Raw genomic sequence first — 26,284 nt, forward strand, 5'->3', positions numbered from 1 at the left:
GCAAAAGAAAACCTTCCAAATTTGTCAGAACTCATAGATTCTATGTCATTGGTTCATTCAACTAGGGTTCTAATAAACCAGAGCAAAGTACAAGTTCATGTGAGCTGGCCTGGGCGAGGCTTATGGTCGCAATGCGAGTATAAAGCATCAGTTGAGAACATAGACCACGTTGCACATGCTACATACTGATTATCAGTACTGACAGCCTAGCCAGTTGGCTCCTGAAAATTGAAAATAGTACATCCCCAAGACCATACAATCGGCCAAGATCTACATCTTCGGACAAGAGTTATGGTCCCCCATCAACAATTCTCGCTCTCCAATAAGATGCCATTACAATATTTGACATGGTCGTAAATGATGGGTAATCTTCCAAAAAAATGGCAGTCAATTGTGTACAGAGAGGCCACGGATGATTTTACATGAATAACGTCATTCACGAAAGCTAAAATAATGATAATGCTGACCAAAATTCATCTCAAACTCTTGAATGACATAATAACTATTGTGCTCAAGGAATACCAAAACACTCCCGATGTAAGCATATCTACTGAAAATTCTAAAAAAGAAAAAGGAGAGTGCAAAGCATTATTGACCTTGTTTGACTCAACTGATTGTAATTTCTAATTTCGGCTTCAACTATTAACTATATATTGTCTCCAGAAACAGCAGCATGCCTGGGCTTGATGCAATACACACGGGAACCAATGTGCTTTACTTCAAGACCACCATTCTCACAGCCAGTAAAGAAGAGGGACTCATCCTCCTTCCCAATTCTGCGCCTCCAGCTCATTAAAAATACTGGCTGGGGCAACCTGACCCCTGCTTCTGCAGGTAAGAGGCATAACAATATCAGCAAGATTAGCAATCCAGTCCATCACATACGTACACATAATTTTTTATCACTGTACCGCCATTCTGTTCAATCTCCATCCTTTTAACTGCTTTGTTATCCTTGGGCTTGTAAGATTTGAGAAGAAAGGACAGAGTCTTTATCAAGTTTGTGTACTGTTTCACATCTACAAGCAGAAAAGAAAAAAACACATTAAGACCTGTTTTTTCTTTTTTCAGAGAGGGATATGGTGGGCAAACAGAATGTGGCAGGGGATACGGCGCTAGAAGTGTGTAATTAACCCATAGAGGTTCGCTCAAGTAACCTAGGTTGGCTCAAGTGGTAAAGGCCTTGGTCTTGATGGTATGCTCCCTCCAAGGTCCAAGGTTTGAATCCCACTAGGGGCAAACAATCTCTAGGAGCCATCGGATTGGTGGATTTTTTCCTTAAATTATCCGAGATGCACTTGCGGAAAACTCCTTATTGAGAGCCTGTGCATCTCCAGGATTAGTCAGGATACTATTCCTGGGCACCAGGTGCCAATAAATAAATAAAAAGTGTGTAATTTCCCGTTTAGTAGGAAAAATTTTAGCAGCCATGTCTTGCCACGTTTTCCAGGCATAAAGACAAGACAAACACTAGCTCTCTCCCTTTGAGGTGGAAATTAATTCAAGGTTTTCTACCATAAAATTCTCATCGATTTACATTGTCCATAATCAAGTTGAAAATTTAATCCAAGAATCACAAAGCCAAAGAGTCAAAAAATATCGTGAACATACTTTAGCATCTTACCAATGCTCAGAAATCTTTACAAAACTACTAAAACCATTGATGTAAGTATGTAATCAGCGATGACTTGGGAAAGAGTTCTTCACTGGAACAGCCATATTGGTTTTCAACACCAAATATCTCAAGAAATTCCAAACCTCCGGACTGTAATACATGGAACTCGTAGCTTCGGATGGTGGGTTTCTCCCCCACTTTGCTGGTCTAAGTTTATGCATGGCTTTTATTCTTTTGTTTTATATAGCCCATTTCTGTCGGTGCATATTGTGTACTTTGAAGTGTTCATTGCATGAAAATATCCCCCATCTCCCCCAGCCAAAAAAAAAAAAACAAAAAAAGAAAGAAGAAAAAAAGAGGCCAGTTTAATTGAGTGAAATCAAAAAGATCAGAAGCTTACACAATAAGATATCACTAGCAATAATCAGGTCCCAATCTGGGTCAGTGATAGGAAAGGTTTCTCCCCATGTATCTGTAAACAGAAGCATGGTCTGGTATTAATGACAACTACACCAAAATAAAGTAAATTATGAAAATTCAATAACAGTGAATGAGAAATGCCACATTCTACAGAGTGATTGCATTAAAAAAACTCGTACTCCTCAGCAATTGACCACATATGACTCACAAGTTAGTGGGCATTAAAAGAGAACCCACGCTTTATGTGAGGAAGGACAGGTGTAATCCCATTAGCCCTGCAGTTATGAGCTATGTTCTCCTCAATTTCCTGGTCATCATAGTCTGATGTCGTGATGTCAAGACAAAAAGACTTTCGGAGATATATGGCCAAAGCACCAGTGCCACTGCCATTAAAAAGAATACTTAGAATCTACAGACAAACACTAAAAACCTTTACGCATCAAGTTTAAACAGAGAGAACTTACTCTATTGCACACTAATCAAGAATAATTAAGCATACCCTAATTTTTTTTATCGGTAATTTAGTGTAGCCTATTTAATGTAAGCAATAAAAAACAAGTATCAGAAGATAATGAAACCTAAAATATGCAGTAAACACAATTAAAATTCAATAAGGCATATTAGGTTCACATCCCAAGCCACTGCCTCAATGGGTTCATGCTGCAGAAGAATGAGTCACTGATGCACAAACCTCATACATAAGCACAAAGTTTGGGTATTGACATGTATTCATTACCCATATTGCTCCAACCAGGCTAGAGACAAAAGGTACATCCACATATGTCACAGTCCACGAATGAAGTGCTTGGGCCATGGACCTTGGGCTAGTTTAATTCCTATTACAATTGTTTTTATTTTAATTTAGCAAGTTATTTGGACTACAATGTAGCTAGTGGGCTTGGGCCCTTAGTTTTATTTTCTTGTATGCCTTTAGTTGTGTTAGCCTGGGCCCATGTAGGGGTTATCTTCTTTATGTACGAGCCAAGGGCTCTAGGGCTGATCTATCCAGAAAGTTAATGAAAATTCCTATTTCCTTTCTCTTACCTTCTTCATTTGTTCTATGGAGGTGCTCCCCTCGAAGTGAGCAATTTCAGTCTATTTGTCTTTTAAGTAATCAGAGGTGTGTTACATGTAGTATCTAGAGCCAGGCTTTCCTTGGCAGCTGATTTATCAATTTATGGAAATGGACAAAATTCTCTCATCCTTACTCAACATCATGAAGCAACTCGAACAATCACAGCAACATTTTGAAGTTATTTTACAGACATTTAAAGATGTCAAGACCAACCTTGAAAATTTTCAGAATAACTTCAATGAAGAGTTCTCAAATCTGGAAAACCAACTTTACGCTCTGCAAGAAGAGGAAAAATACACAGCAACAGGAGAAGAAAAAGAGGCAGTCAGTCCCGCGCAGATTCCCCTTTCTCATTGTCAACGTACAGCAGTCCTCTCGTTATTTGTAATATTGTATAGTTGTAGTATTTTAGATTGTAGGCTACACATGACACTGCTAAATATCAGGCGTAATTTAGGGCCTCACATGTTAGGTGGTGCTACACACAGTGCTGTCAAGCATCAAACGTGATTGAAGGAATCACATGTTAGGTGGTATTCCCACTCAAAATAGACAGTACATAGCCATGTAAATTTGTTCTATAAAATGGGAGGAAATCCTCTGAAATGATCATTGAATCCATTTGACATGGTATCAGAGCCTAAGGTTGTCTCTCTCGAATTTTTAGGTTTCTCTCTTGTGTTTCATCTATTTCTCTTGTGATTTGGTGTCCTCGGTACCTTTGGTCTTGTGTCTCGGATGGGTCTGCACTGTTTCTTTATTTTCTTGGTTCTGTGCTTAATTTCGGCATCTCTTGAGCTTGGTTCTCTGTTTTAGGCAATTTTTTTTCTGTCGACAACTCTTTCTCTGTTTTTCAGTAACTCTGTTTCTCTGTTTTTCAGCAACTCTGCTAGCTGATTATTTTTTTTCCTGCAAATCTGTTTCCTGCTTTCGGCAATACTGTTTTTGGTTTGGATTTATTCAGTCTCTTTTCATTTCTCCAATAAAAAATATATATATTTTTAGCTGAGGGACATTTGTGGTATTTTTTGGTTCCATTTATGTTGGCCATTTGCTCATTTCTTTTGCCGTGGAATACAGCTTGAGTACAAGCTGTTAAGCATAGTCAAACACATTGACTATAATTCTTTTTTATTTTCTGTTGTGGGTCATTTAGTCTTGATAATTATAATTCTTTTTTCTTGTCTTGAATTCCATTTAATTAGTCTTCCACGTGGGCATTTCAGTTATTTTTTTCTTCTCACCCTTTGTGATATTTTTTTGGCCTTTGTGTGTACCATTTAATTAGCATGGACTTCACACGTGTGTACCAAGTTTACGGACAACAATTATTCTATGTGGGCATTTCAGTTTAAATTTGTTCTTAAGGGAAAATATCTTTGGGGTCATATTGACGGCACTGATTGTGCATCCAACCCTGATAAATCTAAGGATTGGGCTATGCTTGATGCTAGGATTATGTCTTGGCTTCTTGGCTTGGTTGAGCCACATATTGTCACCCACTTACGACCTCATCGCACCGCTCAATTAATGTGGACTTACTTAAAGAAAGTCTATCATCAAGATAACGGTGCTCGTCGTTTTCAGTTAGAGCATACGATTGCCATGTTTCAACATGACAATTGTTCCATCCAAGACTATTATTCCGCGTTCCTGACTCTTTGGAAAGAATATTCTGATTTGGTTACCACAAATGTTCCTGTTGCCTCTCTTTCCACCATTCAAAGTATTCACGAGACTCGTCATCGTGATCAGTTCCTTATGAAACTTTGTCCCGAGTATGAATCTGTTCGCTCTTCTCTTCTGAATCGCTCTCCTGTTCCTTCTATTGATGTTTGTTTTGGTGAGTTACTTCATGAAGAACAAAGGCTTAGTACTCAAGCTTCCCTGATAGGGTCCGCTCCTGTAGCTTATGCTGCTCAACGACGAGGACCACTTGCATATTCTAGCACCTTACAGTGTTTCTGCTGCAAGGAACATGGGCATATTGCTGCTAATTGTCCTAAGAAATATTGTTCTTATTGCAAGAAGAAGGGTCACATTATCAAAGAATGTCGTATTCGCCCCCAAAATCGTCAAGCCCAAGCATTTTAGACTTATGTTATTGTTCCTCCCGTCGAGACTTCTGTAGCACACGGCTCTTCCTCAGGTGCTTCCTCTTATCTTGCACCTCCCGCAACAAATTACTGCACACCAGAAATGGTGCAACAGATGCTAATTTTGACATTATCTGCAATGGGGTTTCAAGGTAAAAATTATACTAAACTCTGGTATGTAGACTCAGGTGCTTCTAATCACATGACGAATACTACCAGTACTCTATGTCATGTGCGGCCCTATGCTGGTCAATTTGCCATTCAGACTGCCAATGGCAGTTCTTTGCTCATCGCTACTATCGAAGATGTCTCTTCCAAATTTACTAATGTGTTTCTTGCCCCTCAACTTTTCACAAATCTTATTTCTGTTGGTCAATTAGTTGATAATAATTGTGCTATTACTTTTTCTGGTAATGGTTGTGTTGTGCACGACCAGGTAACGGGGGAGCCGATCGCAAAGGGACCTAAAGTGGGGCGCTTGTTTCCATTATTTTTACCTGTTCCAGCACTTTCTTCAGTTTCGTCAATTAAGTCTTTTGCTTGTAATAATGTGCCTGATCTGAGTATGGTGTGGCATCATCGTTTAGGTCATCCTAGCACTCAAATCTTCTCTCATGTCTTGCACTCGGGTTTTCTTGATAATAAAATACGTTCCTATTTATCTCTTGAGTGTGATTCTTGTAAACTTGGTAAAATTAAAATTCTTCCATTTCCTTTTAATGCTAGTAGAGTTTCTCACTGCTTTGATCTCATCCATAGTGATGTTTGGGGACCTTCCCCGGTTAGTTCACATGAAAAATTTAAATATTATGTGACTTTCATTGATGATTATAGCAGATTCACTTGGGTTTATTTTCTTCGCTCTTAATCTAAAGTTTTTCAAACTTTCACGAAGTTTTTAGCGTATGTTGACAATCAATTTTTTGTAACTATTAAGACATTACACACAGATTCTGATGGTGAATATTTGTCTACTGAGTTTCAGGCATTCTTGGCTTCTAAAGGTATTATTCATCAACGTACATGTCCTGCTACTCCCCAACAGAATGGAGTAGCCGAGCGTAAAAATCGTCATCTTCTTGATGTGGTACGTACTCTTTTATTAGAATCCTCTGTTCCATCCATGTTCTGGGTTGAGGTTTTGAAAATTGCTACTCACTTGATTAATCGGTTACCGTCCCAAGTTTTACACATGGAGTCTCCATATTTCCGCTTGTTTGCTACACAACCTAGTTATGAGAATCTTCATATTTTTTTGGATGTTTATGTTTTGTTCATTTACCTTCTCATGAGCGACATAAATTATCTGCTCAATCTATTAGATGTGCATTCTTGGGATATAATGTGTCAAAAGGGATTTGTTTGCTATGATCCTAATTTACATCGTACACACATTTCTAGGAATGTTATTTTCTTTGAAAATCAATATTTCTTTCATGTGTCATATGTGCTCTCTTCTTCTACTGTGATCCTCCTATCTTTTGAGCAACAGCTTTCAGATCTTCATCAAATCAACACTCGCTTTAAACTAGGTCTTGTGTATACAAGAAGCTCCCGCCCACAGTCTCTTCCAGTGGCTCAACCAATATCTAATACTACCATGCACCAAAATCAATCCATTACAGCAGCTTCAGAGCACCCGGCAAGTCGCTCCTCTCGAGTATCTGTACCTCCGGATAGGTATGGGTGGTTTGCTTCTGCTCTTACTACTACATTGTCCAATTTTAATATTCACACATGTTACTCACATGCTGTCAAGCATGATTGTTGGCTACAAGCTATGCAGGAAGAAATTACTGCTCTAGAGGCCAATCACACCTGGGACATTGCACCTTGTCCTTCCACCATAGTTCATCTGGGTTGCAAATGGGTTTACTCCATTAAGGTTAAATCTGATGGGAGTTTGGATCGTTATAAAACTCGACTTGTTGCACTTGGAAATAATCAAGAATATGGTGTCAATTATGAAGAAACCTTTGCCCATGTGGCTAAGATGACCACTATTCGTACAATTCCAGCTCTTGTTACTTCCAATGATTGGCCACTATATCAGATGGGTGTCAAGAATGCTTTTCTTCACGGGGATCTTAAAGAATGTATTTATATGAAGCCACCCCCGGGATTGGAACCCTCTCCAAACTCACATGTGTGTAAGTTTCGTCGCTCCTTTTATGGTCTCAAACAAGCTCCAAGGGCCTAGTTTGATAAATTTCGAACTAATTTATTAGAATTCTCATTCAAGTAGAGCAAGTATGACACTTCCTTGTTTCTTCGAAAATCAGACATGGGTATTGTTGTGCTATTGGTTTATGTTGATGATATTGTAATTACTGGTTCCGATTCTGTTTTACTTGGCCAGCTCAAGACTCATCTCTCAGAGTCCTTTCATATGAAAGATCTTGGATCTCTCACATATTTTCTTGGTCTTGAGGTGCATCGTAGTCCCTCTGGTATTTCACTCAATCAACATAAGTATGCTAGTGACTTGGTGGCTACAGCTGGCCTACAGGAAGCTACTTCTATTGATACTCGCATGGAATTAAATGTCAAGCTTCGCAAAGAGGAGGGTGACTTACTTGCTGATCCAAGTTTATATCGAAAGTTGGTGGGTAGCCTTATTTATCTCACCATTACTAGACCGGACATTTCATTTGCTGTACAGCAAGTCAGTCAATTTCTTCAGACTCCTCATCACCTTCATTTCGCTGCTGTCCGTAGGATCATACGCATGTTTAGGGCACTTCTGCCGTAGTTTATTCTTCCCGGCCGGCAATTCAACTCATCTTTCTGCTTATAGTGATGCTAATTGGGCTGGTTGTGCGGATACACGTCGCTCCATCACTGGTTGGTGTGTGTTCTTAGGTGATGCATTAATCTCTTGGAAGAGTAAGAAGCAAAACAGAGTTTCTAAGTCATCTATGGAATTTGAATACCGAGCGATGTCTTTAGCTTGTTCTGAAATTATTTGGTTTCAAGGTATGCTTGTTGAGTTAGATTTTTCTGAAAACGATCCGATGCCTCTACATGCCGACAATACGAGTGCTATTCAGATCACAGTCAATCCTGTCCATCATGAGCACACGAAGCATATTGAAGTAGATTGTTACTCTATTCATGAAGCATTTGAAGCTCGTGTTATCACTCTTCCACATATTTCCACTGAACTACAGATTGCTGATATCTTCACCAAGGCTCTCACTCGTCATCGACATTGCTTCCTAAGTAGCAAATTGATGTTTGTTGATCAACCCGCATCAATTTGAGGGGGGCTGTCAACGTACAACAATCCTCTCGTTATTTGTAATATTGTATAGTTGTAGTATTTTAGATTGTAGGCTACACGACACTGCTAAATATCAGGCATAATTTAGGGCCTCACATGTTAGGTGGTGCTACACACAGTACTGTCAAGCATCAGACATAATTGAAAGAATCACATGTTAGGTGGTATTCCCGCTCAAAATAGACAGTACATAGCCATGTAAATTTGTTCTATAAAATGGGAGGAAATCCTCTGAAAGGATCATTGAATCCATTGGACGCTCATATTCCCAGAAATCCTGTTAGACATCAGAAGTCGATTTCTCCATTCTCAGAACTCCCTCTTCAACTATCGTTTCCTTCCTTTCCTCTAAAAATTTATTTTCCCTTTCCCTCATTTCCGTCAGTCGTTCCAAGCAAAGCCCATACAATGATCAAAAAAGGAGAACCCATCGGGATAATTATCCATACTAGATGGAAATTTGACCCCGAGGGATTCAATCTTCATTTTCTCCACTCCTCTCTACCTTCTCTCCAATCTGAAACAACCCCCCTAACCATACGGGTTATCAATTCTAGGAGGACTTGTAAGCAGCGATAAATCGTGCTTAACGACCTCGCCATGGTTTCTATAACTGGTAGCAACAGCAGTGTCTACTGAGAAATACCCTTCCACTTGGTAATTCCCATAGTCAACAAGCTACAGGACACCTTTGTGCAGCTTGGGAGCTAGAGAAGTGGCAAGTCCTGCTGTCATGATTTCCTACTCGGGATGGGAAAGCTCCACTGGGAGGCCACTTGGGCTGCAGTCGATGCTGACAAAGAGGAAGCCAGACGAGATCTACGACCCAAAGTGTTCTGATTTGGGCCAACCTAGGTTCTAGCAGTGTAAGTGATTCAAGGTCATGGTTCCCTTCTGAAGCATTAGTCCAGACCACAAGCAATGCAGGGAAGAGGAATAAAGCTTTGGTAGTTGAAGTTGTCAAAGCTAGAGCTACTGTTGCAGAGCAGTTCGCTGAGGAAGCAGTTATTAGTGAAGAAGACTCCACTAACTTCCACTGCCATGCTGAAAATCTAAGGGGTAAGAAATTTTTCACTCCTCTTTTGCTTGAGGTATTGCGGCTAAGGGGTGTTTTAGAGCCTTTTGATAGAGGAAGGGAGCCCTTTGATGTATTGATTGGTCTTAATTGTTCAAGAACGTCTCGGTTTTCTCAGTTTGCTTGGTCTTCTTTGATAGAACAGTTTGTCACTGTCATCACAAGAATAATTTATAGACAGAGTGTCTCTCTCAGTGGACTTGCTGGTGTAGTTTCATTGGAAGGATCTAGTGGAGGGTTGTGGGCCATTGAAGGAGGAAATTGGCAGATGGCCGTTGGATTAATTAATCCAACATGTGGAACTGATCTTTTGAAAATAACCACCTAAGGGTATGAGTCTGTCTCCTTACTGCAATTAATGAATAATTCTCTTAATATATATGGGTTGAGACTTTGTAGGCACTTGGTTGAACGCCCTTTATGTATGGGAAACTGTTGATAAGTGTTTGGGGGATGCTCAAAGGGACAAGAGCATTGTACGTGATGTAGTGTGTGTCTGTGGCTCGACCAGAACTCCCAAGGTCCAGCAACTTTTACAGGACTTATTGAACGGGAAGGAGCTCTGCAAGAGCATCAATTCTAATGAGAATGTTGCCTGGGAGTTGTTCGATAAAATGGCTGAAGAGGCTTGTGCTCAAGATTTTCGCACTTGCCTGCATAATTTTGATTCGACAACACCACCCATCTTCGGACATCGATCCATCTTTTTTGAACCATTCTCATTAAAGCTTCATTCTCATTTCCTGGCCTTCAAAGATTCTCACAAGGTTTTTATGGTGGTAAAGTTTCTTATAGAATGTAATAACAGTAGTGCTCTCTGGGGTCTGAATTCTTTTTTCAAAATTATTGGTGGCTTCGGAGAACTTTTCCTTCTTGGTGACTCATACATTGTTGTGGGTACAGATGGTGTGGCAACTAAACTTAGCTTGCATTTAAAACTGGACTCCTTGAAACTACTGGGATTGATCGGGTTGCAATGAGTGTTAATGACATCGTCACTGCTGGAACAAAGCCATTATTGTATCTCAATCATTTTGCCACTAACCATCTTAATGTTGACCTTGCTGAAAAGGTTAGAAAGGGCACTGTTGATGGTTGCCAACTATCTGATTGCACTCTGTTAGAAGGCGAGACTGCAGAGATGCCAGATTGTGGTGTTAATCACCAGTTAATAGAACTACTAATGATTGGTTCTCCTTCACCTGAAAAGAAACTAAAGCTTATGAAAGAAATAGATGAAGGGCATGAGTTAGATTGGGATTCAGTGGAGACGGATTCTTCTTTCTGGACCATCGAGTATGATATAATGCACCTAACACTGCAGAAGAGGGATAAAGTTTTGGTAGGTATGACTTTTGCTCCCCAGTTGCTTGATATATTGCCACTTAATGGTGTTTTCTGGCCCTTTGATAGAGGAAGAGAAAGAAAACTTGTGGGAACTAATTGTAAGAGCCAACATAACGCCAATTCCATGGGAGCTGGGAAAAATCAGGATGATGTGGACAAAGCTTTCTATAAGGAGCTGGGTACTCAGTATATTGATATGGAGATGTTGGTGATGAGATTCATACCTCACATGACTCTAGTTTTACTTCTGAATAAAATTGATCTTGTTCCTAGAGAAGCTGTTGAGAAGTGGCTCAAGTATCTTAGGGAAGAATTAATAGCGTTTGCATTTAAGTGCATGTAATACCCCATATGATAAGGATATGGGTAGGTGGTGTATGGGATCCCACATTGCTTGGGAAGGAAAAGTTTGTGCTCTTTATAAGGCTCCAATGGGGCTCCAATTGTATCATTGACTAGTCCTTTTGGAATATAGGCCATGTGATTTGGGCCTTCCATTAGGGCGTTACAGAAACACAGACTCAAGCGTGTTTCACTTCATGTTATGCAAGTTAAGTGAAACACGGACTCAATTGTATTTTACTACATGACAAGTTGTGTGGTGCCATGGACTCAAGCGTGGTTCACCATAAAATAAGTATAATTCAAGATAAACAAGTTACTCATGCATTCACGCTTCATATTTGACATGATTATGAATGTTTCCGCTCATGTTAATCCATGAATGTTATATGAAAGTTGTGATAAGGCTGTAAAAATCAAATTTATGCTAAGCTAGATGGTATTTTACGATATGATGTATTATTTACTGAGTATTCGACTCATTTTTGTTATTTGTCTTTTTGTTTTCTTCTATGTTGATTGCCACAGATGGTGATTATGATGATGCAGAGCTGGATGGCCAGGAGTAAATTTAGTATAAGGACTTAGAGATGAATAAGTGTCATTTACACAAGGATTAAGTTTCTTTTATGTCATTTCAATAACTAGTCTCGCTTAAGACTAGCTCATGTTTTGCTTTATTCAGTTTCAAGTTTCAAAACTATTTATATCCTTTCAATTAAGTTTTTTTCAATAAATGAGGTATTTTAGAGTAATGAGTCTCTTTATCGGACATTTTATCATGTTTGTTAGTAACGTCTCTATCCTACAGGAACGGGGTGTTACAGTTTCACTTATCTTGCTTGACGTGGAGTGAAACACGCTTGAGTCCGTGTTTCACTTATCTTGCTTGACATGGAGTGAAACACGCTTGGGTCCGTGTTTCACTTATCTTGCTTGACATGAAGCGAAGCATGCTTGGGTCCATGTTCACTTAACTTGCATGACATGGAGTGAAACACGCTTGAGTCCGTGTTTCACTTAACTTGTGGTAACCATGCTTGAGTCCGTGATACCGTCTTAGCATAACTGTGGTAAACACACTTAAAATGTTTATCTTTCTTGATGCATGATAATTTTCTTGGACTTCTTAGACTTTTCTAGCATGGCATATTCTTGTACATGGCATGGCATAACATGATATATTCTTGTACATGGTATAGTATAGCATGACATGGCCTAACATGATTTAATCATTTTATGACATTTCATGGCATGCATGATCTGAGAACTAATGAACATGTCATGCATGATCTAGCTATTTATTACATGGCATGCTTGACTTAAGTTATTGCATGAAAAATACATGGCATATATGGTCTAAGTACTACATGAATGAAGCATGCATGACCTGGCTATTTTAATTCATAGAATACCTATCTTAAACTATTATATGATCATATCATGACTTCCATGTGATTTTAGTAACATTCAATCCATCAATCAACAATCCATAAAAGCATAACATATATATAGGCTTACTTTCATGTAAATCATCGTAATTCATAGAAGTTCATGAAAGAAATCTAACCTTGACTTGGCTATTAGCGCAACGTAGATAATCATCAAAACCATATCATATTATCATAACCAATTATAATATTTACATTACGCGTACATTCATATGATCATACTATTTATCTCTTAGCGCTACTTCCGAAATCTCACGTCGTAACTTGTGACCTATATGAGGCACTAGACGTTACTAAACTTGCTAGAAATGTGTCGAGGCAATCTAATTACTTAAAATATTAACATAGAGATAATTTAGTAAATATTCAAATAAAGATTACATAAGCTAATATTATTCCAAAACTCATATCATGATACTTAATATTTTGTGCAAACACATAACTTAATAATTTTATAAAAACTAGTTAAAGGTTAATTGGAATATGAACTATGATAATAAGCTGAAACAATATAATAGAATACTTTAAAGGTATCCTTAAAAGCTCTTAAATATTTTCTATAAAAAGGGTCTAAGACTAATATATTTATTTAAGTAGATAAAGTTTCTGTAAAGGTGATGTTTTCTTTTTTTTTCTGAAAATATAATCAGTCCAATAAAATCACTAAAACGATTGCTGAAATGTAGTAAAATCAAACCCTAATTTAAAATAATAAGAAAGCAACCACTTAAGAAAAAAAGGAGGCCCAAGGCCTAAGTGAGGGGCAGCCCACGTATGGGAATATAATTAAGGCATAGGCACTTAATGGCAGGATTGTAATTTTAACCAAAGGTTCTTCAAAAGATGATTACGGGGGCTTTAAAGGGCATAAAGGTAATATAAGAGTTTATTTGAGGAGCTATTGGGAAAGTCTAAAGTAAGGCAAATAAAAGAGTCCAGGAGGCTTACGGGAATGGCTCACGCATATCATTGGAACCAAAGAAAGAAAAAGAAAAAATCAAGTGGCTGTGCGATGCTTTACCAAGAGGAAGCTGAGGCGACGACAGATCTGGGATGGCTGGAAATGACCGGCAACACCACTGGCCTTCTCGGAATGGTGGTGCGAACCAAGGGAGAAAAAGAGAGAGAGAGAAAATCTGTTAAACCAAAACAAAGAACATAAGGAGAGAGAAAGAAGATTCCGGCGTGGGCTTACCGGAAGGGAGTGGGTTCGACGGGATTGGGCTGGTCGGCACTTTCTGTGGCTGTTTCCGGCGAGTTGGTTGCCTTGGTTGGCTGTGAGAGTGGTTTTCCAGGTTTGTAGGAGCTGTTACATTGGGCTGGTGTGAGTTTTTTTCTGCCTATCTTTGTATGTGAAGAGTCTGAGTATAATGTGGGGTTTTATGGAGGAAGGATTTCATATTTACGTGGTCTTCAGGAGGAGTTTAGATAGGATCTGATTTGAGTGTTGTTCTGATCTCAGAATCTTTTTGAAAACAATTTGAAATCCATCCGATAAAAACAAGGAATACAAGATAAAGGAAACCTCTTTAGAACTCTACTTAATCTGATTTATTATCTTATTTAACAAATAAATAATTATAAGCATCTAAAAAAAGATAAATAAGTAATTAATAAAAAGAATAAATAAAATAATAACATAACTAAATAATTTCTAACTGAATTAATCTAAATTCTAGGTTCATATGTTACAATCTCCCCTCCTTAAGAAAAATCTCATCCTCGAGATTACGTACCTCAATCAAACACGTATGGGTACTTGTTCTTCATGTCCTCCTCTAGTTCCCATGTAGCCTCTTTTTCCGTGTGGTTACTCCAAAGTACTTTGACCATCGGAATGGTCTTCTTTCGGAGGACTTGAGTCTTTTGTGCAAGGATCCCAACTGGAAACTCCTCGTAGGTGAGATCCTCGCGAACTTGGAGAGGTTCGTATTCTAAAATGTGTGTCGGATCTAGTATATACTCCCGAAGCATAGAGATGTGGAAAACATCGTGAATGGTAGACAACTGCGGTGGAAGAGGCTACAACGGATAGGACCGACGAGGACGTCGGGAATTTAAGGGGGGTAGATTGTAATACCCCATATGATAAGAATATGGATAGGTGGTGTATGGGATCCCACATTGCTTGGGAAGGAAAAGTTTGTGCTCTTTATAAGGTTCCAATGGGGCTCCAATTGTATCATTGACTAGTCCTTTTGGAATATAGGCCATGTGGTTTGGGCCTTCCATTGGGACGTTACAGTGCAGTACTCAACAGCAGAGATCAAGCTTAGGGTGGAAGTCGTCATCCAACGCAGCAAAACCAAGCATTCTTCTGCAAATGAGGGATTGTACAGGGGCTGAAACTCTTATTAAATCATTGAAGAATTACTCAAGAAACCATGAGATCAAGAAGTCAATTATGGTGGGTATTATTAGCCTACCCAATGTTGGTAAGAGTAGTCTCATTAATAATCTGAAGAGGTGCTATGTCGCCAACATTGGTGCCACTCCTGGATTTACAAGATCAATGCAAGAAGTTCAGTTAGGAAAGGATGTCAAATCGCTGGACTGCCTTGGGGTTGTAATGCTTAGATCTGAACCAAATAAGGCCAGTCTTTCCATAGTGGGCCAAAAAAATGCTTTGCAAAAATATGGTGAGGTTGCTGTGATAAGGAAAATCTTCATTTTTAGCCTGGTGGTGGGATAATTGTGGGCAATAATACAATACCTTGTGGACAAGGTGCTTCAATGGGGGATGGTTTGTCACAGTCCACGAATGAAGTGCTTGGGCCATGGACCTTGGGCCAGTTTAATTCCAATTACAATCGTTTTTATTTTAAGTTAGCAAGTTATTTGGACTACAATGTAGCTTAGTGGGCTTGGGCCCTTAGTTTTATTTTCTTGTATGCCTTTGGTTGTGTTAGCCTGGGCCCATGTAGGGGTCATCTTCTTTATGTACGAGCCAAGGGCTGATCTATCCAGAAAGTTAATGAAAATTCCTATTTCCTTTCTCTTATCTTCTTCTTCATTTGTTCTATGGAGGTGCTCCCCTCGAAGTGAACAACTTCAGTCTATTTTTCTTTTAAGTAATCAGAGGTGTGTTACAACATAATAGATAGAATATGGATTAGTCGTAAATAAACAACAAAACAAGATTTTACTGCACATAACAAAATAAAGGAGCAGCAAAAAAAAAAAATCACTATCAACAGAAGTGCAGCCACATGCTAAAGACTGCCAAGAATGAAGCAATACGGTCACAATTTCATCAAATACTAACAACGACGAGTAATAGACCCACCTGCCCAATTCAATGCATCGCCGGCCTTCTATCCATGAACGGTGCTGAACCAAAAATTCTGCAAAAGCAAATGTCCCAGGCCAGAGTAAATTGGCATTCAACTGGTGAAACGAAAATTCCCGGATGAACAACTCCTACATACAAGCAAACGCATGGGTAGTGTAAGAACAGGAATATAACCCCGTTTAAATGCCCAGTTGGCTAGCCAGCTATGTGGAAGTGTTTTGCATTTTCACTTATGAACTCCCAAAGAAGGAAAAAGAAAATGCCCTAATGGGTAGAATTTTCGCACAAACAAACCAAACCCAATTTAGCAAATGAATCCAAATTAACAGTATTGATCATGTAAAGGAATAAGCTTTTACCATTCCGGGAAATTCATGCCTCCTCTCCTCGTAGCTTTGCTGAGCCTCTGTCTTCTCATTATCTACGAGGAAATGGGCAGGATTTGTAATTGATATGAAACGAACAGAGCGAGAGAGCTATGCAATCATTAAAAATAAAAATAAAAAGAGCGCGACAGAGTACGAGAAGAAGTGTCATCTTCGTCGGGGAAAAGCGAAGATGGAGAGAATAAAGCTATGTCCATTCTCTGACTTATTTTTCGTTCCTTTTCTTTCAATCCAGGCTGCGCTACAGAGCAGAGAGACCAGACCTAGCCAACGCTTCCTTCTCTGTTTCCTTTCTGGCCCCGCACTCCGTGTATTTGACCCCAACGCCGAGGAACCCAGGGAACGAAGTAAATACGAAAACGACATGTCGTTTCGCCACCACAGGATCTTCTACCCTTGTCGTGATGATGTGATTTTGTTCTCTACTTTCATGTTCACTGACTTCGTAATTCATCGGAGTGAGTTAAAATTATGACGGCATTCGCTGTGAAACCGAGTAGGTTTGAGTTTAAGAGTTCAATTTGAAATCTAATTACTAGATTGGCTGTGAGTTTTTCATTTTTAAGCATTGGCTGGTCTTTTTGGTTGGTTCAGATCTGTGCTAGGCATCAGTGTTGCATGGAATGGATGGAAGTTTTTTTTAAAACACTCATTGATGGTATGGGTCTATTGGGTTTCTATTGAAAATAAGATTGTGGCCCTGGAATTTTGAAGGAAATACTAAAAGAATAAATTAATAAAGTTAGGAACTTTATGTAAATCACAGTGACTAACTTGGTAATTGAAAAAAGTAAACATTGTCAAAAGCAAAGGCTTGCTTGCAATTCCCTACCCTATTGCAGGCAATTCAAGCAGAACAATGCAGGCAATCAGTCTCTCCAGTTGCTTGGCTACCTCCCATTTTATTACAAGATTCTTCTCATTTTAGATTTTTTCTTACAAGAGTTTGATTTTGACATTATTTTGTGACCTTCAAGGAGTTACGGTCCACATTGACCAAGCAATTCAAATCCATCAAACAAATCCTTTCCTTAAAAGATGTTTGTTATATGAAAAACACTATATGCAACCGGGAGGAAAAGCCGTGGGGGAACCGTTGCCCCCATGAAAAATGAAACGGGGCATTTTGGTCCCCTTATACTTCCCTCCTTTTTCGCCTTCCTCCCTCTGTCTTCAACAAGCTTCTTTTTCACTCCAGCCTCCATTCCTCTCTAATATCATCCTGGTCTTCAACTTCATCAAAGGTTAAGCTCGGTGGGACCTGAATCTTCCACGACAAGTTTTGTTTGAGAAATGAATGCTTTTTCAATATTGGAAGAGACATTACTTGATTGCTTTTGATGGTTTCGAGCGAGAGATAATAAAAAGATAGCTAAGAAGGATTTCTAATTAAAGGGGCGATTTTGACTGCTTCTGAAAAAAGATGGTTGAGATGAATTTTTAATTAGAGAAATACTTTTTGCAGTCGGCAGATGCAGTCGGCTGAATTAGAGGGGTGGTTTTGATTGCTTCTAATGATTGTGTGCCATTTACACTTGCTTGAGATCCCAACAAAAGTGTGCCAGTTTTGGAGTTATCAATGGAAGTCAAGCAGTAAGAGAACTTAAGTTCCTAATAACAAGGGTCCTCGTCCGAGCCCCACCAGGCCTACACCTTGGCTGAACTCCCTCATTGTGACTCCTACAATCCATCTCCCTCCCTTCGTCTTCAAAAAGCTTCGTTTTCAATCAATTTTTTTTTTTTTAATATATCTCAACTAACGTGGCAAGCCAATTCCCCAGAGGTTCCCCACCCCGGTTGCCTGTAGCAAAATTGTTGTAATATACTACACTCATACCCCCATCATGTGAATATGGTATTATGCATTAACTACTTGAAACATAACATTTTTCTCTCTCTAAACATAATATTTTCTTTCTCCAAACATAATAATAATGGACTCATGAAACAATGAATACTTGAGGTTGAGTTTGTAGAGAAAAAATTGAATTTAAATTTCAAAATTCAAATCAATCATGATTTCAAATTCAGAATTTTAAAAAAAAAATTAAAATTCTTATATGGCTTTAGTGCAAACCAAAAAATTTAATAGATGAACCAAGCAGGGGACTTAGATCTCCAGGACTTAAATCCAAATTCGCCTTCTCAAATCCAGCCATCCAACACACGATAAAGGGTAAGATGTTTAACTGGATGATGATAAATGCAACTTTGGGGCAAAATAAAAAGATGAATCATTTAAGCTTAAAACAAGTCCCAGTATGCTGAAATCCAGAACACGTTAATCAACTCAAACAACTTTCGTAATCTTCCTTAGCACGCAAAGGCTTTCTTCTATTCAGTCTTTCTAATACTTTTTCGAACTAAGTACAAGACAATATAAACACAAAATTATGAATCGTAAAAACGGATGGCTCATGCAACTTTTTTGTGCTTAATGGCTATATTACATCAAGGGAAAATTATCAAAACCCTGTTCCCACGTGTGCTGCCCAAGCCAACATATATAACACAATTTAAACAAAGGAATAATACATACAGAGAGAGAGAGAGAGAGAGAGAGAGAGAGAATAAACAGTTGCAGCATTCGCAGCACTCACCATGCCACTCTCACTGCAGCAACCCAATTCAACTCGGATGATATCTGCCTACTTCTCTGACCTTCCACATCAGACCTTTCAACGTGGAACAGAAATAGGCTATACACATCCAACATGAAATCGCTCCAAAAGAGAGAATTAACTGAAAATCTGACGCCACCAGGTGGGTGCATGCTCTTATAAGCAAAACATACCTTAAGTAGAAAGTTGAAACCTGCCACTGGGTTTTCTTCTTCTCCATCCCTGAAATTTTGAAGAAAATATGTAAGATCCTCAGGTTCAGGCAAGGCACAACACGTGCTTTCAAAAACAAGGAAAAACAAAAATTTCAGCACAGGAAGCTTACAAAAGCAGCGTAATACACAAACGTCAATCCCGCAAGACAAACAAAGGCAATTTGAAACACGTTGTACCTGCAAATGCAATGATTAATATTCCAAGCAAAACAGTAGTATACCTGCCAAATCAGAGTTAATCAGTGCTAGGGGTGTAATCAATCCGGTCCCAGGGGGTTTCACAGACCGATAATTTTGGTCCACCCTTTTTCCGGACCAGACCGTTAGCTATCGGTCTGGTTCGGCCCATATGAGCTAGGAATATTTTTTCCTCTTTCTTTTTTTGTCAAATAAATTAATCAAAAAATTAATTAAATTAGTAAAATTAATATTAAGTAAGCTCTTTAATGTCGATTATGTAACTAACTCATTAAAAAATAATTATTTATAATTATTATAACTAACTTATTACTTTAGTATTCATAATGACCTATATTAAAATTCTAATATTCTCTATATAGTTAATGAATATTAAATAATTTCATTGTCCATAGATTATTCATGCTTACTTGCAATTTAGATATCTTAATTAGGTGTAAATAGTACAGTATGTATCTCCATATAATAACATATATTATCATATAATTTATCATATAATATATTAGTTAATTGATAACATATATTATTTTACATTTTATATGGTCAATGGTGATAGATTATATGAAAGTTACATGGTTAACTTATACAACTACTATATAAAATAATATTATATATATGAAATATTCAAAATATTCAAAATATTTTTTTTTTTTTTTTGATGTCGGGGAACCTCTCCAAGGCAGGGCCCTTTGGACCCACCCCTGCAGAATAAACCCCGGTCCCGTGCACCGCACCCTCGGAAGTTTCCCTACACGGAACTGGTTAAATCGCTGGCTTTTCACCAGGGGGTGTGGCCCCAAAGGGTTGTTTGTGCCCATGAGGTGTTGAACCTTGGACCTTGAAGGAAATGAGACCCCAAGACCAAGGCCTTCACCACTTGGGCCAACCCCTTGGGGTTATTCAAAATATTTATATGTAAACATTTCGGTCTAGGCCAGTCCAAACCAAAAAAACCACACCCCAGGACTAGACCAAAAACCGAATTTCTCAGACACCAAGAACCGAGACAGACCAACATGATTTTCAGTTCGGTCCGGTCAATTTTTCCGGTTCGGACTGGAAAAATTTCAGCCCTAAACTCAGTGCATTATAACCATTATAACTCACTTGTACAAATATCTAATTCCACGAAGTGATTGCAGCGTGTGGCCAAATATTTCCTGTGCTGCAGTTGCTTGAGCATAGTACGCAAATGCTGTGGAGCAGAACTGTATCACACTGAGATTGGAGAACAAAAAAATTACGACGATTTTCCATGTAACTGCTTACAGGCATTTTAGAGGGTAATTATTTCTTTAAAGGCATTTCTTACCATGTCAATTTGATTCAGAGGAAAAAAATCTGATATCTAATCTTAAAAGCTAAAGCGAAATTGCACGTTCAACAATGTTATACATTTGATGGAGTTAAAAACAATGCGTGGAGATTTTCATGGTACACAGTAAAATACTTCAACAATAAGTGGGATTAGAATTGGTTATTAAAGTTTCTACTTCAAATATGCAAGTGGAAAATGAAAAGGATCAAAGATACTAACCTGATGGAGCAAAGAAGAATAAGACCAACGTTAAATAGAAAAGAGTTCATAAGAGTGGCTCCCCACCTGTGAACAGATTATAATTAAATTGATGAGCCAAAAGTGTCGGGCTACAGAAAAATAAAACTAAAGCAAAATGCTAATTCTGCAAGAGTCATTACTTCATGGGGTGGATAGTAATAAAAACTAATCTCAGACCAAGCATCATTGCCCCAGCAATCACCGCAAGCAGAAGGTAAAAGCAGAAGAACGCAAATGCTGCAGTACCCAGAAGACCTGAGGAAATAGCAGTGTATCATAATTTTTTTTTTGGATAAGTAGCAGAGTATCATAATTAAAAATAGAATGTAAAAGGAAAGTGATATATTTAATAATTTTAAAATAAAAATCCAAAGTTACCCCAGATATCATCCAGCTTGATGAAAACTTCATTCAGAAAAGGAGAAAGAGGAGGGTTTATCAACAGATATATGACAATATGTGCAACCCAAGCAACCGAAACAATCAACCTGATACAAAAGCAGTAAAAATCCTTAGGAAGACTAAGACGTATCATTGTCCAAATCATAATACTGAATGAGCATCACAAAATATGCATACCAGAATATAAGTAAATAAAAGAATGGCTGCATCTATATCAAATTCGAAACGGGCTGCATCTATATCAAATTCAAAACAATCATCCAAAATTCACTTCATCCCAATCGAGGTTATAAATCCTATGATAACCCAGATCATTATCTATTGTCCATCATATAAAGCTCAAAAAATAATATAAACATTACATAAAGATTTCGCTCAATACCATCGGCAGTTCCTTCAATAGAAAAGAAGCCATGGTATTCGTCCAGATGATAAAGTATAGTACCAATACTTACCCCAAAATTCCCAGCACAAGTTTAGCCAAGTACCCAAGAATAGTCAATGCCCACGAAGTCTCGGCCTGAATCAAAGACATAAATTACCAGCAGTAGAAAAAAATCAAAAGCAACAGGTCAAAAAAATTGAAAACCATACCTTTTCTCCTTGAGGGTACATCTCTTCAAGAAGCTTCACATCCTCTTCCAACTGGAGCAACTCCTGCAGATCCCAAAAGAGGAAAGAAATCCCTCAAAAGAGTTTAGTACATATTTGTTTCCCCTAGCACAACCAGAATAACATGCATAGAAGCCTTGTGTACCTAAAGCTTGGGGATTCTCAAGGATCCAAACATGATATGTGGTACTTACTGCGTAAAATATAAACTCAACTGCCAAGTGTGAAAACAAAATTTTATAAATACCAAAGGTTTAGATCTACCTTTTCTACCGCCTTCACATTTTTACGCCACTTTCGACCCTTAGAACCACTTTTTTCTTCTTGACGGAGGCTGTCAGCTGCTTTCTTCAGTTCTCTCGCTTTTTTACCTAATTCTGTTGCTTCCTACAGATATATCAATAGCACAATCCATAACCAACCACAACCCAGAAATAAATCATGGAAGCACTTCACAAACCAAAAAAAGTAGGCACATATAGACACTATATAATGCACGGCCAAGAAGCACCTTGATATACTGTGAGCGAGTGATAACAGCCTTTGGACGCCTGATGAATGCAAAGATAAGTCCCAAAGGCAGACAAGCAATACCAACTCCACCAAATATCTGTATATATTAACAGTACTAAATGTTTGAACTATTGGTAAGTACATAAAAGAAAGAAGATGAAACGATCTTGCTCTAAAAAAGGCTGAATTTGATTAAATGTGACATTTGTTTCTAGGGACCACTACAAAGGTAACAAAACTTGCAGATAAATCATCAGAGTTTAATGACATTCTTCAAGTTTATAAACAACACAACTCATATCTCAAATAATCATAGATAATAGATATAGAAACATGATGCGGGCAGTTTCAACTTTAAAATTACATCTATGTCTAATTACTAGAGACAGTTTCAATAAAGAGTGATGCATTCAAAATTTTAAGGAATGAGCTTACAGCAAAAAGTACAGATCCGACAATGGTAGCAAGAGCGACAACATATTCTGGAAATGTAGTGCGCATAGTCCATGTTTTCTCTGAAGAAGCACTTGCAGAATATGCAGAGCACTGTAAAGAGCGGGATATAAAGCAAGGACAAAAAATCCACCAGAATGAGAAAGAGGTTTATTAACTACTACACTCAAGCAGTATGCCATATGATAACGTTAAAAGCTGAAAAAGAAATAAGAAAAAGAATAGTTTCTCAAAAAATTATAACTAATCCAGTAAATAAGAAGCTAGACAAGGGAAGCAGAACCTGGTGTGTGCCTCCAATACACTGTTGACTACTAGAGAAGTCCCACGTACTAGGGAAGGAAGTAGTGGTTGACGAAAGGTGCATAACAGTGAAGTCCACCTTTCCAATCAGTCCTAATTATCATCAATTGAAGGTTAGATGGTTGAAAGAAATCCACATAGACCGTTACAACTTTCGACTCCACACTGACTCACGACAATTTCCAACCTGGCCTTTTTCAAGTGAAACACAATGCATTGAAACAACGTACATACACAAAAATAATGAAAAAGGGACCTAGAACCAAATAGAAATGAATGTTATCTTAACAATCATCGTACAAGAGCTGAAAACCAACCAAATTCAAGAGTGCCAGACTCAGATAGCTTTAGAAAGGTTTGCAATAACTTAATTGTGATCAGAAATAATCGTCAACTATACTTATCAAAAAAAAAAAAAACAATCGTCAACTATCAAAATTCGATCAATGTAGCTCAAATTAACAACCGCTTCAGTTTTGACTAACCGAATAAAATGCCAAGCACGAGACCGCAAACGACCGCCGTCGTCGCAACCCAGAGCAGCGCGCTTTTGATCCTCTTACCAACACTCCTGCACGCATATACCAACATCGCACCGAAAAAGACAAAAAAATAATTAACGAGATTTCCTCGAAAAATTATATGATATAATAAGAGCATTTGAAGCCCTAGAGATACCCACTTTTCCTGATCCCCTTCGTAGTAGAACATGGCGAAGGGAATAACGAAGAATACCAGCACGGCGTCTAGAATGTAGATAGCTAGCCACAGATCCTTCATTGGCAGGGTGAGATTACAGGCGCCATTGTATATCGAGTGCCGACAAGCCTGCCTATTCGCCACGTCCGCCGGTAACATAAGAATCGAAATCGCGGCGACGGAGAGCCCCAAAACGACGACGAATTTGGGGAAATATGCCTGGTTCGCGTCGTCGGGATGCTGGTAGTTAACGAGAAGGTAGACATTGAAGATGAAAACGAGGATGCATACGACTATGGCAACGATTACGAGAGCGAGATTGAAATCGCCCATCGTTTGGAGCTCCCGAATCGAGGAGATCGAGACTTAGGGGCTTTTTCCTCTTTTTTTTTTTTTTTTTTTTTTTTTTTTTGGGGGGGGGGGTTCTGTAGATCTGGCTTTTTTGTTATTTAATTTTATTTTTTGGAAAGCTAAAGGTGACGAGAGAGAGGCTCCGGCGAAGGAATGGCCGTATGGCTCCGGTGAGCTGTAACTGTAAAGAGAATCTGAATGACGTTTTATTCTTATTCAATCATAAATTATTTCTTATTCGATTATAAATGAGCTTTTATACATAAGTCTAGGTATTACTTTCGATTTATTATTATTATTTTTTATTGTTTTTAAGCTAATTAAATTTTTTTAATCATTATCTATATACTAAACATTTGATAAAAAAATTAAAATAAAATATGATATATAGTGTATGGACTTATCTTTAAAAATTTTCTTTATAAATTATTGTATCGTTGAGGGTTTTATAGGAGAGAAAATTTGCCAATAGTAATGTGCCAAGCTGCTAGCCAACAACAACGATGGAATGTAATGCCAAAATGCTCGGTTGGTTAACGAATCGAAAGTCAAGCCATATTCAAATAAGGTTGTTCGAGCTCATTAGTATATATGTTTATTCGACTAAAACTAGAATCAAATTTGAATATATTTATTTAAATTGGGCTCGCTAACTATTAATATATTATTATTAAGTATAAATTATTAATATATTATAGAATGCATTACTAGATGTTAGGGAGAATTTTCGTTAGGGGCTATAGCCCATGCTGATAGCCTAAGCCCATCAACTTTCCTCGACCCCATGAGTCAGTGTGTCATCAGTCCAAGCCTGCGAGGGTCTTCCCCCAGAAACTCAGGGCGGGCCCCTAAACTTTGCGGGTTAAACGCAATCATCTGTGTTGAGATGGGACATTACTGTAACAACATAGGAAATTCCGGTCAGAGGAAAGGGAGAGAAACATGCCAAGAAGAAGGAACGGAATTGAGCAGTAATGCCAGAAGACCATGCCGCATTAAATGAAGATACCAAACAATCACACCGCATTAAATGATTGACACTAAGAGACCATGTAGCATTAAAGATAACATGGTGGTGGAGGCTCCGAGAGAGGCCTCCCTCTTCCCCAGAACGCAGGGTATTGCCTCCTGAATTGAGGGGCTAAGTATAAAGGGACGCCCAAAATTATGAGGTAGGGGATCGATTCATGATAGCAAACTGTTATTAGACTTCTATATTTATTTTGAAACATTTTTCGGGAGAGATGACTGACTTAGGCATCGGAGACTTCACGATCCACCGAGAGTCACTATTTTCCCTGTTGCAAAACACCGATCAAGAGAAGACCCGGACCACTGAGCAGTCATGCCCAAAGGCATACGAAACATGATGTTAACACTTGATATTATATCTATATCATTATTACAAGCATATGATATAAGTATGCTACAAAATGTTTTTTTTATAAATGTAAAGGGTTATGAGAAAGGTTGTGTGTTTATCATTTTTTTATATATTATATAACTTGTAATAAAATACCCAATTAAATATAGATAACTAGTTACATAAAATATCTTTAAAAAAAGGAAAAAAAAAGAAATTATACAAAGTATTCCACTAAGACTATGAGAACATAATAAATATATTAAATAAAGCAACTTATAAATAAATAAATTATATAAAATACAATTAAGTTGTCTACTATAGCAAAGGTAAAATAACAAGGCTAACAAAATCTTGGAGAAGTGGGGTAGCTTTCGTTTTCCCTAATGCCAAACAAAAAGATAGTTCTCTTGATATAACTGCATCAACTGCTAATGAAGTGGTTAGGAGGCGAGGGAAACAAAGTTTGATTGGTCTAGTTATCTTTGACAGATCCATCAATAAGGAAGTTTTCAAGGCCAGATGGTGAAAGTATGGAAACTAAAGGGTGGAGTGGTGTTCAAAGAAGTAGGTGCCAACATGTTTTTGATTGAGTTTCATAATGATGCGGATCC

At 38.2% G+C, this 26,284-nt stretch overlaps 2 protein-coding genes across 3 annotated transcripts; both read right to left on the reverse strand.

Annotated features, from left to right (window-relative positions):
* Nucleotides 1-348: 348 nt before the first annotated feature.
* LOC122278950 (protein-lysine methyltransferase METTL21C) lies at nt 349-16,703 on the reverse strand. 2 transcript variants are annotated; one of them, XM_043089176.1, is made up of 7 exons: nt 16,519-16,703; nt 16,356-16,417; nt 15,991-16,124; nt 2,273-2,418; nt 2,016-2,087; nt 912-1,019; nt 349-822 (listed from the first exon to the last, which is right to left on the reverse strand). In XM_043089176.1, the coding sequence occupies exons 1-7, from the start codon at nt 16,577-16,579 to the stop codon at nt 647-649; spliced, it is 759 nt and encodes a 252-aa protein (XP_042945110.1). In that variant the 5' UTR covers nt 16,580-16,703; the 3' UTR covers nt 349-646. The 2 variants fall into 2 exon arrangements, with proteins under 2 accessions (XP_042945110.1, XP_042945109.1); XM_043089175.1 differs by having other exon boundaries at nt 349-828; nt 16,519-16,698.
* A 1,992-nt stretch (nt 16,704-18,695) lies between these two features.
* On the reverse strand, nt 18,696-24,506 carry LOC122279813 (LIMR family protein At5g01460). Its single transcript, XM_043090657.1, has 15 exons — nt 23,940-24,506; nt 23,743-23,828; nt 23,238-23,350; nt 22,937-23,047; nt 22,500-22,598; nt 22,253-22,375; nt 21,971-22,033; nt 21,832-21,896; nt 21,353-21,462; nt 21,115-21,229; nt 20,954-21,019; nt 20,524-20,634; nt 19,329-19,395; nt 19,177-19,225; nt 18,696-19,081 (listed from the first exon to the last, which is right to left on the reverse strand). Exons 1-14 carry the CDS (start codon nt 24,287-24,289, stop codon nt 19,178-19,180), a joined length of 1,527 nt encoding a protein of 508 aa, XP_042946591.1. The 5' UTR covers nt 24,290-24,506; the 3' UTR covers nt 18,696-19,081; nt 19,177.
* Between the last annotated feature and the right edge of the window lie 1,778 nt (nt 24,507-26,284).

This window comes from Carya illinoinensis, chromosome 10, assembly GCF_018687715.1.
Source record: "Carya illinoinensis cultivar Pawnee chromosome 10, C.illinoinensisPawnee_v1, whole genome shotgun sequence".
Lineage (NCBI taxonomy): Eukaryota > Viridiplantae > Streptophyta > Magnoliopsida > Fagales > Juglandaceae > Carya > Carya illinoinensis.